Genomic DNA, 18,459 nt, shown 5'->3' with positions numbered 1-18,459 from the left:
TGGTGGCAGTGAGGGTATTCTGGCGATAAGAGAGTGGTGGCAGTGAGGGTATTCTGGCGATAAGAGAGTGGTGGCAGTGAGGGTATTCTGGCGATAAGAGAGTGGTGGCAGTGAGGGTATTCTGGCGATAAGAGAGTGGTGGCAGTGAGGGTATTCTGGCGATAAGAGAGTGGTGGCAGTGAGGGTATTCTGGCGATAAGAGAGTGGTGGCAGTGAGGGTATTCTGGCGATAAGAGAGTGGTGGCAGTGAGGGTATTCTGGCGATAAGAGAGTGGTGGCAGTGAGGGTATTCTGGCGATAAGAGAGTGGTGGCAGTGAGGGTATTCTGGCGATAAGAGAGTGGTGGCAGTGAGGGTATTCTGGCGATAAGAGAGTGGTGGCAGTGAGGGCATTCTGGCGATAGGAGATCCGTGGCAGTGAGGGTATTCTGACGATAGGAGACTGGTGGCAGTGAGGGTATTCTGGCGATAGGAGATCCGTGGCAGTGAGGGCATTCTGGCGATAAGAGAGTGGTGGCAGTGAGGGTATTCTGGCGATAAGAGAGTGGTGGCAGTGAGGGTATTCTGGCGATAGGAGACTGGTGGCAGTGAGGGTATTCTGGCGATAGGAGATCCGTGGCAGTGAGGGCATTCTGGCGATAGGAGACTGGTGGCAGTGAGGGTATTCTGGCGATAGGAGATCCGTGGCAGTGAGGGCATTCTGGCGATAAGAGAGTGGTGGCAGTGAGGGTATTCTGGCGATAGGAGACTGGTGGCAGTGAGGGTATTCTGATGATAGAACACCCGTGGCAGTGAGGGTATTCTGGCGATAGAAGACCAATGGCAGCGAGGGCATTCTCTTGCCTTTTGAGGCCAGTGGCAGCACCAGTTCTCCTGATGTCGGGGCCAGCAGTACTCTGGCCCAGTGGTGTGGCGAGTGTGGAATCAGTGACGTCAGCAAAGTGGACCCAACAGTGAAAAGATGGCACCCAAAATCAGATAACTCCTACGTTGATGGGAACGGCGCAGGCGGTGGTGGAGGTCTCCCTGAGGCTAGGTACCAGCATGGACTGGCTCAGAAAGACTGACATTCTGAAGTTTTCACTTGTTTATTTTTCTAATTTATTCCTATGGCCTGTAATATTGGACTATTTATTTCAGAAAAGTAAAATTTTGTTTTGTTTCCTAACAACTGGATCTTAAGTATCTGCACCTTAGGTATTTTTGTACCTAAGATAGTGCTGTAATGTGGCGACTGTAAACGTGTCACTGCACTCATTTGAGTACATGTGATAATAAAGCTAATTCAATTCAATTTCTGGGTGATCCTCCAATCCTGGTCTCTCCATCAAGACTCTCATCTTCCTCTCCCACCATGCGTCACTTTCCCTTGCCATCTCCACTGGTGTGCCTGAGGACTTAAGTTCAGAATCTGGGGACTGATTGTATCTGCAGTAGTGACCACCACTCCTGGTAGGATTTCTGGGACTACAGAACTGCCAACCAACCTGTGTAACCAACAGCTTTCTAAGGCAGGACTTGCTCCTGATTGATGAATGCGACCTTGATGTCCAGCGTTAGCCTGGGATTCTGCATTACTAGTTCAGTGACATCACTGCAATGCCACATCTCTTAAGAACATAAGGAATACAAGCAAAAGTCGGTCATTCAGCCCCTCAAGCCTGCCCTGTCATTCATAAGCTTATGGCTGATCTATCCCAGGCCTCAATTTCTGTTACGTGAACTCCTCATAATCTTCAGCTCCTTGATATTTCAAACATCTGGCTACCTACTCCTTAAACGCTTTCAGTCTTCTGTCCCCCACAACACTCTGGGTAAAGATTTCCAATGGTTTCTTCTCCATACCCACCCTGACAAGTCCCCTCAGGATCTTGTCTTCCAACTTTGATGAATAAAGGCCTAACTTGTTTAGCCATTTTTGATCAATCAACCTCTTCATCCCAGGATCAGCCTGATGAATCTCTTTTGAATTGCCTGCAAGGTTAGCATATCCTTTCTTAAATAAAGGGTCCAAAACTCCAGCTGTGATCTCACCAACACCCTGTACCGTTGTATCAAGACTTCCCAATTCTAAAACTTCAAATGCCTAACTATAAAACAAAAAAATCTATTGCTTCCTTAATTACTTGCTTAACTGGCGAGGCAATTTGTAGTGATTTACAAAGACACGCAGATCATTCAATGATCATTCAATGTGTCCCCCTTCTCCTAACTCATTTATGGAACACTTTACTTTTCTATTGGGTATGGTCAGACATAAATGCCAAATAGTATCATTTTTCAAATCACTAGAATAATGCATGATATGAAGATGCCGGTGTTGGACTGGGGTGTACAAAGTTAAAAATCACACAACACCAGGTTATAGTCCAACAGGTTTAATTGAAAGCACTAGCTTTCGGAGCACTGCTCCTTCACCAGGTGGTTACAATTGTGTACTCCACAACCGCCTGACGAAGGAGCAGCGTTCCGAAAGCTAGTGCTTCCAATTAAACCTGTTAGAATAATGCAATGTTGTTGATGTTATAAATGTATGAATGACCTGTGCACAAAGTGCAGTAGCTGATTAGTTTTATCTTAATCATCTCAGGTGTTAATTATTCAAGTTTTAAACATCAATGCAGTGGCAAAGACGCAACATAATGTTATTGACATACCATAGGCCCAGCCTATACAAATGCACTCGAAAATGGCCACAAAGAGAAGACACATGCCACTCGAAGCATATGCATCGAAGAGCTGAAAAATGTACATTCCTCCCTTCCAACAGAAAGAATAAAGTTTAGTATTTGATTTCATTGGAAGAACCTAACATGATTTTGCTACTGTATATTGTTAATTACTCTACAGAAATTCTAAGATATGCCTGGAACTGTCTCACTAAAAATAACTTAAGTAGATTGTTATCCAAACGCTCAATACTTAAAACATTGGTAGTCAATATTAACAGATAAATATAAATCAATAAATAAATGTCAGTTCAAAACACCAATCTTGTGTGAAATGAAACAAGTAACCAGCATCTGAGGAAATGTTCTCTTCCTTCACATCCTTATGATTTCATAATATCAGAGTTACTTCAATAAGAAAGAACTGAAAGGTCAGGTCGATTGTTGTTTTGGGTGGTTAGGTGTTGAGTGGGATGTTGGTCGGACTCTAAAGGATTCTAGCGGCCAGGCTTCACTTCAGTAAGAATCCCGAGTTGCCAGTGTATTTCAGTTCTTCGCAGTTTCACGTGAAAATTGTTAAAATAATAACTTACCTGAGTATTCTTGCTGCAGCTCCCAGCAGTCCCTTTAAGGACCACTCCATGCTGACGTAGCAAGGGTTTGGACTGCCCACCCCCACAGTCCATTAGGATACTAAACTTTCATTGCGGTTGTCTGCATGCTATACTGGTGTGTGTACATCCATGAGATTCCCACCTGTTCTGGGTGGGGAGCTAGACACCTATTATCTGACTAGCTACAAAACTGTGACGGGGGAGGGGTTGTTAACTGTAGCTGCTCAGTAATTTCTATCCCACTGCTGACATGAACCCATTAGAAAATGGGGTGATAATGAGACCAAACTGGCTTCCTGTGTTTTTCTCCTGTTACTTTCCTGTTAATGATGAGAAATGAGAAAGTAACAGATATAAATGGCCCCTTGTAATGCCATACATTGAATTTTAAGGCTGGCCATTTGAACTGGTTAGTTTAATTTCTAAACTGCTCTTATCCCGTGTCTTAAACGCTTAGCCACTTATGGAGGAAGCATACCCCTCCGTAGCTTCCAAATCTTATTGTGACCCTTGGAATAAGATGCAGCCCAAAAGATGGGCATCCAGTGTCATTGACAAAGTATTACCTTTTTTTTCCTGTGGTAGCCCTTCCAGGGAGAATCTATTTAAGAGGAGCAGAGTATAATGTATTCTGTAGTAGAAAAAGTCATTTCTTTAGAATAAGTGAATTTTTTTTGGATTCCTTAAAGAATAACTTAGAACATGATAAAACTAATTATAGCTTGCTCATGCAGCCTACTCCTCTTATTTGGAGGTATTGAACAAATGTTTTAACTGTGAACTAGAATTAGACCATTTTGTTCTGAACACTTCAATGGGAGTTTGATCAGTGAGATTATTTCCTGTATTATAAACCTATCGTAACAAAATGTATTAGAAATGAACTTTGGATTCAGGTATAAGAGTCTCCAAGAATGAGTATACAAAATTAAGTGGAATAGGCTACATTGCAACCAGGTTAGACTGTTTGTCTCCACTGGGACTTCAGTGCATAACACAGGATACAGGCAAGTACTTCTACATGACAAGGTCACTCAATAAGCTTATAGGCCTCAAATTTGTGGGCCTGTTGTAGAATACTAAACAGCTTCCTAATCCTCCAATATGGGTGGCAGGAAGCACATCCTTATTATGAGCTAGTCTATGCATCCTTCATGCTGATGGAGGTAAAATAATACTTGGTGATCAGGACCATACCTATTTTATATTCAAATATGGGGGCTTCAGATATGCTTGCAGCTTCCTCTGCAACATTAAGTTGGCCTGAATGGAATTGATGCCATCCTGACTGCTGCTTTCAGGAATAACGTCTGTGACCACAAGTTAACAAGGTGTTGAAGAATGTACTTACCTGAATGTGGAGCCTGAAGCTCCATATTCAAACATGCAATTCGCTGTCAGCTCCACACACCCCATACTCTCATTCTCCATGATCACAACCCCTGTTGATACCTATCACTGCTCTCTTAATTCCTGATCTCTGCCACTAGCCACTCTTCCTGATCACTGCTATCCAGCTCCCTCCAGCCACCAACATTCTCCTGACTGGATTTTCCAAATTATCAACCTTAATCAATTGGATATTCCCCCGGCAGAATATCCCCTGTATTAATTCCGGAATGAATTCCCTCGGTATTAACCCTTACCCCCTCTTGCACTATTTTCCAGTCCCCTTGAAGAACGCACCTGAGGGCTGTTGCTGGGCCTTGAGGTGCATGTTTGTAAATTCCTCACGGTAGTAAACAGCCTATACTGTGTCCGAGGTCAGCACTTCAATGAAATACAGGCTCAATGAAACGAGTACCAGATTCTATATATCACATTCTAAATCAGGGACCTTCCTTTAAAGCTTCAAATTTCCTAACAGATATTTTCATAGTTGATAGCCATTTTGTGAAATGCTTTTTTCTCTACTGTACTGCCAAAGTAACTGTTTCAAAGACACCAATTTTGAATGTCCCATACCCAAATGGCAGTTAAATCATTATTTTACATCTTATGAAACACACTGAATAAAACATGTTAGTGAGATCACTCAGTTTGTGGAGACTGGAACTTGTAAATTGATTTTCAGGAACACCATCAGATTGACCCATTAGATTACAGAATGGGATTAACTCCACTGTTTTTCAAATGTAATTGAATCAACGTATACCCATTCAATTTTTGTCATATCAGTAGTTTGGTACTTTGAAAGGAAAGTATAATTTGCTCTGTATTTTGTTATTTTTCTTTGCAATGATATTGATAATTCCAGCATGCATGCTTGTTTATAGATCTTTTGTCCTCAACTCTTATAGCTGCTCCTTAGACCAACCCCTTATCTGAAAAGATCCATTGATTTATCTTACACTTTTGTCTGGATTTGTGATCTTGGTCACAACATTCTGCTTTCACTGTTTCTCACTGCTTTTGTCTACTTCTCCTTCTAGTGTGCTCTGCTATTACTTGAGGACTTGTTTCTGGATGAATCTGTGATGACTGCTGGCCAACTCTTTACTCCCCCTTGGCTAACAATGGATTGGTGCCTCTTTATCCTCTGTCTTCAACAAAGTTACAACTGTCTTAATCTTTGCCATGACCATACAGTTGGAAATCCCTTTTTGTGCATTTGCTTATATGTTGGATATGACCCCATTCCTTTTCTATCTCCATATTATCTTTCCTTTCTCTTATCGCCATCTTAACAAATGGTCATAGAACATAGAAGAATACAGCGCAGTACAGGCCCTTTGGCCCTCGATGTTGCGCCGATCCAAGCCCACCTAACCTATACTAACCCACTATCCTCCATATACCTATCCAATGCCCGCTTAAATGCCCATAAAGAGGGAGAGTCCACCACTGCTACTGGCAGGGCATTCCATGAACTTACGACTCGCTGAGTGAAGAACCTACCCCTAACTTCAGTCCTATATCTACCCCCCCAAAAGTCATGCCACTTTTGATATCACTACTTTCAAGAATTTTGTTCTCTCAAATTCACATTCTAAACTATTTCTACTCTCCTGCCATTTTGTTTGCTCACCTGCTCCATCCCTTGAATAAGCCTACATCTTTTGAGATTTTCTTGGTACTCATCAAAAGGCTGCTAAAATATCCAGTGCTGCCTTTTAATTTGCAATAATGTCCTCCAGCCAAACCTGTCTCTCACTTCCATTCAAGCTCAACATTCATTCAGACTAATCACAAGAACCTCCTCTCTGCATTTTCACTTGGCCACACTTTCTATCATCAAAGGTGTTGGCAGCATGGCAGTAAAAACAATGACTGCAGATGCTGGAAACCAGATTCTGGATCAGTGGTGCTGGAAGAGCACAGCAATTCAGGCAGCATCCGACGAGCAGCAAAATCGACGTTTCGGGCAGAAGCCCTTCATCAGGAATAAAGGCTCTCCACGCTTCAGGCTCTCTGCCTTTATTCCTGATGAAGGGCTTCTGCCCGAAACGTCGATTTTGCTGCTCGTCGGATGCTGCCTGAATTGCTGTGCTCTTCCAGCACCACTGATCCAGAAGCATGGCAGTATGATCCCATTCACTAAAACATAATGGTGTCTCCTCCTAAATTCTCCCGGGACCTTCAATATCTTTGAGAACGTCACCTTGTTTATCTTTCTTGCTTCTCTTTTAAAATCGTTACTGTCTAATATACCCTCCCATGCTCTACGCTGATTTTCAGACTAAGTTATTTTTCAATCACCATCCTTGAAGTTAAAAATCATACAACACCAGGTTATAGTCCAACAGGTTTAATTGGAAGCACACTAGCTCTCCTTCATCAGATGGTTGTGGAGTACACAATTGTAAGACACAGAATTTATAGCAAAAATTTACTGTGTGAAGTAACTGAAATTATGCATTGAAAAATACTTTGATTGTTGAGTACTTCATCTGTTCAAATACCATGATAGTTTCACTCTATTTGTAAATGATTTGGAGGGTGTTCACCTTAACATATTCAGTCTTATATAAATCTACAAAGCTAAAACATGAACAAAAAGCTTCAGGTTAATTAGCTTACCTCTGTTACCATTATTAATCCAATCAAGTATGACGCAATTGTGATAATGCAAATCAGCTGTTCTCTTCTGTATCCGACACGGAATATCTTGGGATACATGTCTATTATAGCTGTTACCAGACTTTCCATACACACAAACTGCAAGGAAAAGAGTGACAATACTGAAATGCATGGCCATATTGTGTATGAAAAAATTACTTAAACAGGGCATCAAACCAGTGAAATCCCAATGAACATTGTGGCTAATTGTATCATAACTCTTGAGCGTTTTATTCCTTGAGGTTAGAAGGATATAATCACCGTTCTGCCTAAAATACTGAAGTGAGTCAAGAAGCATGGGAAATTATTTCTTTACTGGGGGAATCCAAAACGAGGAAGTAAAAGCCCAAAAGATAAAGTGGGATAACTAGATGGACAACTTTTGAGTGGATTCAGTAAGTTAAAGGGGAAGAGTTGGAAATGACACAGGACGTCGAGATGAGCAAATGCATGAAATAGAAAGACCATTCAGAGATGCTGGAGAGAAGCCAGTGGTCTTGGAATAGATACAACAGATTTCCTCAACACATGGGAAATCAGCAGAGCAAGAACTCAAAAGCAACTTTGCATGAGTTGGTATAACAAAAATAAATGAATAAAACCAACTCAGTATTTCTTAATTAATTAATTTTTGAGAACAGCTCATTATGTGCTTTCAAAAAGGCATTCTTTAATTTCACAGTTACCTTAGCAATTTTGAAACAAAGCTGTCAGTGCAGTACATAATCATTAACATGAAATTGACATATTAATCACTCAGTAAACTCAGTCAGCAATTCATTAACTTGGCTCTTAATTTCAAGCAGCAATTTCTTCACTTTTTATTACTTAAATTATTGATTAATTTCACAGTAAATGCAAAAACCAAAGGAATAAACATGAGGAATAATAGGTTGTCTCAAGAATGGAAGAACCATTATGAAACGGATATTGAAATGTAGGTAAGGAAGAAAATTGACTGTACAAAATCAACAGGGAAAGGCAGAGGAAATACGCCGAATAAATGCATAGAGTCACAGAAACAGACCCTTCGGTCCAACTTGTCCATGCCGACCAGATATCCCAACACAATCTAGCCCCATCTGCCAACACCCTATCCGTATCCCTCAAAACCCTTCCTATTCATATACCCATCCAGATGCCTTTTAAATGTTGCAATTGTACCAGTCTCCACCACTTCCTCTGGCAGCCCATTCCATACACATACCACCGTCTACATGAAAAAGTTGCCCCTTCAATCTCTGCCTCTTACCCTAAACCTATGCCCTCTAGTTCTGGACTCCCTTACCCCAGCGAAGAGACTGCATACAAGAGAAAATGCATATTTAAGAAGTGTTAAATTTGTAAAGAATAGAATAATTGAAGGCATGTAAAATATGAACTTATGGAAGATCTAACATGATTTATCTTTATCTCTGTATCTATTGCTAAATACTGCTGTTGCCAAATGCTAGGATACTGGATTGTACCCACCACATACACTGAGCTTGACCTGCCTGATTTGGCTCCTACCTTCAGATCTGTCTGATTCGTATGACCCTAACAGGTGCTATACTCCTGACAGCACAGCATCTCTCATGGTCATGTAATATCCATCAAATCAAGCTGTAATCCTTAGTGAAGGCAGACGAATGTTAGCCTGGGAATATGGGAGGCATAACAGCAAGATAAAATGCTTAAAGCAGTGGATCTAACAGGTATCTCCAGTTTGTGACAAAGCTCTAAGGGTTGCCTCAGATTGATTTACGAAGCCCTCTAGCACTGTCAGTGTATCAAATTACAATTAAAGTCACCACAGATTCAAACTTGAAAATCACAAAGATTCTTACAGACACACACGCACAGCTAATGGGACTGTGCTTAGACAATACTCAGAGCTCAAAGACGCTCTGAAGAAGAATCATACCAGACCTGAAATATTAACTCTGTTTTTCTCCACTGTTGCTGCCAGATCTATTAACTTTCTCCAGCATTCTTTGTATTTGTTTCAGATTTCCAGTATCTGCAGATCAAAGTGGAACTATCTGATATTCACTTACTGGTCATGTAACTTTAGTCGAAGTTACATTTGATGATTTTGTGAGACATGCTAGATACCTTTGGGTTGAAAGGCTGCCTGGCAACAGCTTTTGGAATTTTTAACGGCAATTTGTCACAGACTTGAGAAAGTGGAATGGAACATCCTGTAAGCCTGGAAACAAAGACAAGTCTTTCTCGGTCTCCCTAAACCTCTGCAAGTGTGTAAAAAAAAACCTAAACAATTTTGGAAAGGAAAAATTTAAAGCAAACAAAGACCTCCATCCATGGGTGATACTGTGACTCAATGCTGGGAGCTGAATTTGATTCCACCCTCAGGTGACTGCGTGGAGTTTGAACACTCTCCTTGTGTGTGTATATGTGGGTTTCCTTCAGGTGCTCTGGTTTTCTTCCACAGTCTAAAGATGTGTTGGTTAGGTGGACTGGCCATGCTAAATTGCCTTTAGTGTCCAGGCATGTGCAGGCCTGGTGGATTAGCCATGGGAAATGTAAGGTTATAGGTCAGGAAGTGAGCCTGGGTGGGATGCTCTTCAGAGGGTCAATGTGGACTCGATGGGCCAACTGGCCTGCTTCCACACTGTGGGGAGTCTTTGATTCTGTCTGTCTGGCTACCAAACTGAAGATCTTCCATCATTCTATGATTGACAGCAATGTGACATAATTGCCAAACAAAATATTAAAAATCTTCTCAAAACTAACTGTAAGAAATCTTCTCAAAACTAACTATAAGAAAGTCACCTCGTTCCACCCATGTTGTTTACATTTATTTCTTTTTGTTCATGTTTTCTACCCATAATATTCCTGTAGACACTTGGCTGTCCTATTTGTAGTTGGATGTGTGCACATTTGGGTTAAGAGGGGTTATAGTTTAAGATTGTGTAGTGGTCATTCATAATTAATTTTGCCAATTGCAGAAGGATAAGTTTATTTCTAATAAATAAACTTTGTATTTTTTCATTTATTGATGGAATCTGCAGTAAGTCTTTTTTTTCTGAAATGATGGGCAAAGTCAGGTAAACGACTCAACTTGGTGTTTCGATGGTCACTTATAGGTTTGTGATAGATCATTGAATAGTGGGGCTTGATGCACTTTCCATCAAAGTACACTCTTCTCATCAATGTCATCATGCTGTGCGTACATAAAGAGGTCCCTGCCCAACTAAATTCTGCCAGAATCTAGTGAGAATGATGTTTTCGTTCGAAAGCAGTCAAACTCGAGGAAAGAAAGACTGACTCCTCAGTGTTGTGCTCTAACGAGCTTACCTCGACCAACAATATGTTTAATTCCCACATGCAACTGAGGACTGCTAAATGAGGAACAAGAACAAACTTGAGGGTATCATTTGCATTAACGTGGGAGAGGAGGACTACATGCCTGTGATTGTACAGTGATGGAAACCATGCTGTCATAAACTAATACGCAGTCATTTGCTGTTTACACTATTTAAAACAAGGTAAACTGTTGCAAAATGTCATCTGAACTTTTCTCTCTCAGCTTCCAGCTACATTTGCTCTAATATCATCGTCAACAATTAGCTTTGCATGTTACAACAATGAGCAGGTATCTAGAGTATTTAAACAACACTGCAGATGATTTTTCTATGGGGGGGGGGGGAGGAAAGGGGGGAGAAAGAAAGCCATTTACAATGTAAACCAGAAGAAAATTAACCAAGCAATAATAGTATGTGGCAGTGCTGCACAATCTTACCATGGTCACCAGCTTCACCAGGATCTCCCTGGATAAAGACCAGAAAATGATGGTCTGGAGCAGCTAGCAGTGAGAGGCCAGCCAGACAGATAGGGTTGTTTATTCCTTGTTCTGACCTCTGCTGATTGCTTCACTAGCTGAGTTTTGGCTCAGAATTTTATATGAGAGTGGTGCTGGAAAAGCATATCAAGTCAGGCAGCATCCGAGGAACAGGAAAATCGACATTTCGGGGAAAAGCCCTTCATCAGGAATATTCTGTGCTTTTCCAGCACCACTCTGATCTAAACTCTGGTTTCCAGCATCTGCAGTCCTCACTTTTGCCTCAGAATTTTATATGTTCTGTTTATTTTACCTTTTACAATCAGCTCTTTCTTTCCCATGGAATAAGACAATGGCAGACAGCAATTATATTCAAAATAAGATGACTCTTCAGTGGTTTTGGTATTTGCATTCATTGTGCTTTTATTCGATGTATGCATAAATTGCATGAATTGTGAATAAATTATCATTATTGGCCTGTCCATATTAAAAGAGAGAGTGCAGGGCTATTTAGCTTAGATAAATTATGAGCTTCAACCAAGAGGTCTATGACTATATATCTGCAACAAACCATTATCTATGTTGGGGGTTGATGATCAATGCTTTTTTTTTGAAAATGGGTCTTCAGTTAGTGCATGATGGTGTTAAACTGTTTCTTGCAGGAATGGTAACTGACTGCTCTTCTGCGCTCACATCACTGCTGAAAGTATGACGTTCACTGAGTGTAAAACATAGGTTGTCTGGGAGATTTCTGGATTCTTCACTCAGAGTTAGCTGGTCCCAGTCAACATATAACAAACCCATTTTACTTCTTGTAGTTTCAAGCAAGGGTTATCCAAAGCAGAAGAGGTAGACTTCTTGATCAATACATGTTATTCCAGGTATCACCAGTGTTGATTTCTGCTCAATGACTAATTCTACCTCACGCTATAGTTTATCCAACCTACAAAAACTATCTTGCACAACTGTATTTTATGAAGATGAATGATTCTTCAATATGAACTATGGAATCTGGCATTAAGTTAGGATTCTGATTGACAGGCTGAGAGTAGACGCTGTGTACATCCAAGATACGCCATTAGCTAAGAAGAGGCATCAGGAGCTCAAATCAAAATGGAATGATTATCCCTAGAGAGAGCAAAACATCTATACGTAACTAATCTATTGCCTGAACCATTTTCATTTATCTTCGTTCTCTGGGCCTGAACTGTATTCAGTTATAAGAAGGTTCCTTAACTTCATTAAGATTCTGGTCAACAACAAAAAGCCCAAATTTTCAATTCTGGAAAAGCCATTATTGATTTGACTGACAAACTGTATTGAGATTGATGTATTGCAGAGAATAAGCACAAGGGCATCAATTTAGTTTGATCCTCTGGCCATTTACTTATGCATAAAGTATTCCTGTAATCATCAGCCAAAAATTGCATGCATGGAGAAGCATCTATTTTACAAGTGAACTTTTTCCAGTTTTGAAAGGAAATGGACTGTTTGAATAATTTTAGTAATACCTCATTATTAAAATATATTATACAGGTGTGGCTTAAAATGTCCATTTTAATGATATGTTAATTCCTGAGTTAAAACATACTTTTAAAAAAAACTTAACTTGCAACAAAAAAAATCAGATATCACATTTGAAAATTAATGGATTTACAAATAAGCTTTACTGCCGACATAGTTCCCTGTCAAATAGTGTGATTGATGGCATGATTGTAAAGTCCGACAGTAACACGGTGCTTATTCTAGTTTGCTTCCACTAGGTTGTCAATATACGTATACATTCCTTTATGTGAAATTATTTTCATGTTTATTTTACCTGACTGTCCAGTCCAAGGAAAATGAGCATCAAGAAGAAAAGAACAGCCCATAGTGGTGCAAGAGGCATCATCGTGACAGCCTTCGGATAAGCAATGAACGTCAGCCCAGGACCTAAAGATAAACATGAAGATATTATCAATAATATCAAATATTCCCTGGATTGAGAGAAATTTTCAGACAGTTACCCATCTTTCAAATCTCTCTAATTCTGAAGGATAATACTGTGGCGAGTTGAAAACAGATATTAGAGGTTTAAACAGGGAATGGGATGACAAGACATGGTTTGGTCAAATTTCATTGTGAATTGTGACAGTTGTTGTATGAGGAAAGGTTGAGTAGTTTCTACCTATAGAAACAGGAGTTCAGAAGAATGAGAGTTCTAAAGTCATAGAGTCGTACAGCATGGAAACAGACCCTTAATTCCAATCAGTCTACACTGACCATGTTTGTAAATTAAATTAGTCCCACTTGCCTGTCCTTGGTTCATATCCCTCCAAATCTTTCCTCGTCATGAACTTATCCAAATGTCTTAAAACATATAACATTCTGGGGGTGATAAATAGTGTAGATACAGACAGATGTTTTCCTTTATGAGGGAATATTAAACTAAGGGGTACTATTTCAAAATAAGTGGTCTCCATTTCAGACAGAAATGAGGAGGAATTTCCTCTCTCAAATCTTAGAATTGTGTGCCCCATAGTTCAGTGGAGACTGGAACAGTAAATCTGTTCAAAATTGAGCTTGATGGATTAGTGGTCTACAAGGAAGGCAAAAGTTAATGTGAGCTTGCAGGAAGCTGAAGTTAAAATCAGAGCAGCCATGACCTTATTGAATGCCAGAGCAGAATTGAGAGACGGAGCGGCCTAGTCCTGTTCCTACTTCTTATGACCTTATCAGAACTGTTCAGATATTACTGAATGTTGATATCCTTTTCCTTCTCATTTTTGTTTCTTCTTCCCCTGCTCAAAAACCTACTACATTTTGAACATTTTTACCATTCTCATTAAAGATCAGATCTATCTCTTATAAGAGAACAGGTTTTGAGTGAATTACCAGTTTAGTTTAGGAAACTTGCTCCGCATGGACAAGTTGGACCAAAGGGTCTATTTTCATGCTGTATGACTCTATAAAATCTCACCCATAAGCCAAGCTGCAATCTCCCCACAGATGCTGTCTAACCTGCAGAATGTTTTCTACTAATGATTCACGTTTCTTGAAACCTTTACCATTCTGATAATTGGGTTTTGCTATTTAATTGTTAGCTTTTATTTAGTACACATTAACGTACAAAATACAGATTTCTTTCTGCTTTGGACATAGAACTGAATGCTTTTGTGAAAGTGAAATGCTGGGGCTAGAGTTTAACATTAAATGCTTAGGCATGTGCGAAAACGATTGAATGAAAAAAAGAAGTCTAGTGGGTCTTGTTTGGTATGTGTCAACCTTACTGTCAAGACTTATTTCTCTCTGACCCATTTTACCTCTTTATCAATAAGGATGTGAAATGGTCTTTTCCAATCAATATCAATAACTTGCAACCAGATTGATGGTTGTGATTAGCATGGCACACATGCGGCCATACATGCCCCATGCCCCTTCAATGCCCTCCATGCCACTTCTATGACATCCATGACCTTATTCTACCTTCATTACAATCTTGTTGGGGGATACAACGGAAAACTAGCTCATGATAGTAATGAGATTATGAACCTTAAAACTCTAGAAACAGCTAACACTTCGCATAAATGGTTGCAAATTTGTGAATCAAGTTCTGGAGAGCACAAAGCTTTGTACAAGTAGCAGCGCCGCAAATTCATAAAGACCCTTCCACTGAAATCATGGGGGAGCAGAAAGACATTTTACTGGCAATGCAGGTTGACCACAAACAACTCGAAGGGACAATACATCATAGTTTGTTTTGAACAGATGCCAACTGCTCTTGGAGCTAAAGGCAAGGCCCGATAAAGCTATACAGTTTGAACCCCAAGGTACAGCAATAACATTACAGTAAAGTAACAGCAGACCAGGCTAATATAAACTATAGATATTGCAACAGAGAGTGCAGTCACAGAGACAAATATGAATAAGGGTGCAGACAGGAATAATGCAGACTACATTCATATGCCATAATTGCAAATTCAATGTAGTATCATAAGATTTTTATATTGACCAAATCATCAGTTAAACTCTCGCATAATAATAGATCTTTGCACAGTAAGTCAGTTACAAAATGACAATTGTGGTATTAGGGAAAAGGTTGGGAATGACCAACAAATATTATGTAAAGTGTAGTACAATTTAGCATATAGATAATATGTTACATCAAGAGGTAGAAATATCTAATATGCCATCTAAAGGTGATGCAATAACTAAATGAATGCAGGCACCTTATATCATATGTCCAGCAGAACAAAGACTGTAAAGAAACATTGCTTTAGCATGTCATATGTCTCAGTGGAGTTATTCTCTGCTGCAATACAGTATAGCGGTCTGGAATTCCTTTAAATGAGATAGTTCAGTTTTGCCTCTTTTTTAAAAAAAAGAGCTTGCTGTGGTTTCAAAAATGAGCAATGGTCTGCTCATGTGCATTCCCATTGATCCAAACATTGGTGTAAAACATACAAAAATGAGTGCATGAAACCAGAAGATTCTGATGCAGTCTTTGAGAAAACAGTGCTGCCTGTAAAAAGCAGCAGACTGGTCGGGGAGGCGGAGGTTACAAACAAGTAACAGAGCAACAGTTGTCTTTGCACTTTGCTCTCTAATAACCTCTCAGCATATTTTAACAATGCTTTTATTATCTACATGTGGATTTATGGCTGAGCAGGGCCAAACAAGTCATGGCACCAAGCCAGAATAAAAAGAGCAAACTACTTCCCTCTATCAGAGCTTCAAATCCTCCTTGATGAAGTCAGAATTGTGAGCCATGTGGTTATACAAAGGTATTAGGCTCTGAAAGTGTTAACCTGGAATAATACCTTAAGCACTGTTCGATATGATGATATCACATGGACATAATGGAAGAACAGTTTAGCAACTCAAAGGAATAAGATCTAATATCCAGGTCCTCATTATCTCTGTAATAATGTAAGAGTAAATTACTGCTGATGCTGAAATCTGCACTGAAAACAAAAATATTGGAGATCACAGCGGGTCAGGCAGCATGCATTAGAGCTCTGATGAAGAGTTATCTACACTTGAAATGTTAGCTTGCTGTCTCTCCATGGATGCTGCCTGACCCACTGTGATTCCAGCATTTTTTGTTTTCAGTCTCTGCAACAATGTCACTCATATAAATGTAAGTTGTACATAATTGCACGAATGCAACAGACAATATCCTGTTTTAAATAGAGCCTCTTATTTGACTGCTGATTGGTTTTCCTCTACCATCCTACACCACGCAGGCCCTATAGATCAGGAAAGAGGATGGGGGCAGCAAATTTACCAGATAACTCATACATCGCCTACTAGGAGGCGATGCCGCAAGTTTTCCAAAAAGAGTCATACTGCCTGAAAGGAGGTATTAGCACTGAGCCGCAATAGGTTCTGTGGTCTCATCAAAGCTGGCAAGGTAATACACTATGCACCCTCTACCTGCCTACTTGGGGCACCAGCATACTCTGCCCTTCTTAAAGCAACACTTACACAACCAACTCTTCACATAGTTCTATGGCTATAATTTCATATCCTTTACTCTTTAAAAAAAGCATGCATTTATACAGTACATTTCACAGCAGCTGGAGAGTTCAAAGAATTTACAGCCATTGAGGTAATTGAAGTGCAGTCATGTTGCAGGAAATATGCTGGTCAATTTGCACACAACAAACATGCACAAAGAGCAATGTCATAAATATCAGAAAAGCTATTTCTGTGGTATTTATTAGATTAGATTCCCTACAGTGTGGAAACATAATGGAGGGAAGAACTCAAATCAATACAATAAATGCTGTAGAAACTCAGCAGGTCTGTCGGAGAAAGAAAAGAGTTATTGGAATCAAAATGTCGAGTCATATTTGACTGAAAACATTTGCTCTGTTTCTCTTTCCACAGATGATACCCGAGCCACTGAGTTGCTCATGCATTTGTTTGATTTCAGACTTCCAGTGCCTGCAGTAATTTACTTTTATTCACTGGGAAGAACTCCCCTGCTTAATCATGAGATAAGTTTATAACCACAAATCTACAATGTCACAGAGACTACTGAAACATCAAAACAAAAACAGAAACCAGACTTGAAGCATTAATGCCTTTCTCCCCACAGATGCTGCCAGATCTGCTGAGTTTCACCAGCGATTTCTGCTTTTGTTTTAGATCTCCAGAATCTGCAGTTCTTTATTTTATACCACTGTTAACGTCACCTGTCTTTGCCCTGTTTCAGCTCACGTACCTGTAGTACTGGCAGCTGCCTTTGTTATCCCTACATTTCATGATTCTAATGCACTCCTGGCTGGCATTCCATGTTCTATCCTTATCAAACCTGTGACCACTAAAACCTCTTGCTGTCTAACACTACTTATCAACCCTGTGTTCATGGTCCTACATTGGCTCTCACTCAAGTAATATCATGATTTAAAAAGTCTTAACTTTGGTTGCATACTCCTCCCAGCTCTGTCATCTCCTTCAATCTCCTTTATCCTTTGAGATCTCAGCACCTCTCAGCTTCTGGCGCATTCTCACTTTTAATTGCTCCATCTTTGATGGCGATTTTTTCAGTTGCCACAGGCTCTAGAATTCCCTGCAAAAATCTCTCTGTTTTCTACCTTCCTTCCTTTAAGACGTTCCTCAAATCTATCTCCTTGCCCAATTAGTTAGTCATCTGTCCCAGCATCTCCTTATGTTGACTGGTGTGAACTTTTCCTTTAATAACCCTCTTCAGAAATATCTTTGGATATTTTACTTAATTAAATTTGATACATAAACACCACTAGTTACTGCGTTTCTTCTTAGGTTCCCTATTGCTCAGACCTATCTTTTTCATCAAAATTCATGTGCAGAGGAAAATAGGGATCCTTAGTACATCAGTGTTGGAATGCTCAGTTATACCTATCTAAATTCAACCATTCACATCCATATTTTGGCAGAATTTAGTGTAGCATACCCCCTTTCGTTAATAAACTGCAGTTATATGGCATTTCCATAAAGCAGAATTAAGTTATTTTTGCTATTCTGTTTCAAAATTCATCACTTAATAAATAAGCTGTGAATTCTTATTTGTGGCTTCCATGGGAACATGATTTTGTTCCTGGTTTGCATCCTTTTTGTAAAAGCAATGCCATTACTTGGTACTGCCACTGAATGGCGCAATAATTTGACTGATACTTTTGTGAAGTGGAAGCTCACAAAAATGCTTTCATTGCTCTGCACAGTTTAGTATCAGCCAGCTTCATGGGACAGTGTATTTTTATTTAAATAAATTGCCACACAGCAAAACAACATTCCCTGTTATCTTCTCCCAAACTCTTTCTGGATTACATTCACAGAATCCCTACAATGTGGAAGCAGGCAATTTGGCC

At 39.9% G+C, this 18,459-nt stretch overlaps 2 protein-coding genes across 4 annotated transcripts in view; both read right to left on the bottom strand.

Annotated features, from left to right (window-relative positions):
• LOC122558950 (adhesive plaque matrix protein-like) overlaps positions 1–8,920 on the bottom strand; it is a 15,242-nt gene extending 6,322 nt beyond the window's left edge. The window contains exons 1-3 of the mRNA XM_043707928.1: positions 8,909–8,920; positions 7,277–7,282; positions 1–1,874 (exon numbers count right to left, since the gene is read on the bottom strand). Of these exons, the coding sequence (XP_043563863.1) occupies positions 1–834 (834 nt within the window). The 5' untranslated portion in view covers positions 835–1,874; positions 7,277–7,282; positions 8,909–8,920. The remainder of the gene's footprint in view (positions 1,875–7,276; positions 7,283–8,908) is intronic.
• slc6a11b (solute carrier family 6 member 11b) overlaps positions 1–18,459 on the bottom strand; it is a 177,420-nt gene that overhangs the window by 11,131 nt on the left and 147,830 nt on the right. For 2 of the 3 annotated variants that reach the window (XM_043707925.1, XM_043707924.1), the window contains exons 10-12: positions 12,945–13,057; positions 7,303–7,440; positions 2,657–2,759 (exon numbers count right to left, since the gene is read on the bottom strand). In XM_043707925.1, the coding sequence (XP_043563860.1) occupies positions 2,657–2,759; positions 7,303–7,440; positions 12,945–13,057 (354 nt within the window). Of the gene's footprint in view, positions 1–2,656; positions 2,760–3,848; positions 3,884–7,302; positions 7,441–12,944; positions 13,058–18,459 lie in introns of all 3 variants that reach the window. The other variant, XM_043707926.1, reaches the window with a different exon arrangement.

The sequence above is a fragment of the Chiloscyllium plagiosum genome, chromosome 18 (genome assembly GCF_004010195.1).
Source record: "Chiloscyllium plagiosum isolate BGI_BamShark_2017 chromosome 18, ASM401019v2, whole genome shotgun sequence".
NCBI classification, from domain to species: Eukaryota; Metazoa; Chordata; class Chondrichthyes; order Orectolobiformes; family Hemiscylliidae; genus Chiloscyllium; species Chiloscyllium plagiosum.
The sequence above is the reverse complement of the archived record's forward strand: the minus strand, read 5'-3'. Positions and strand labels throughout refer to the sequence as shown.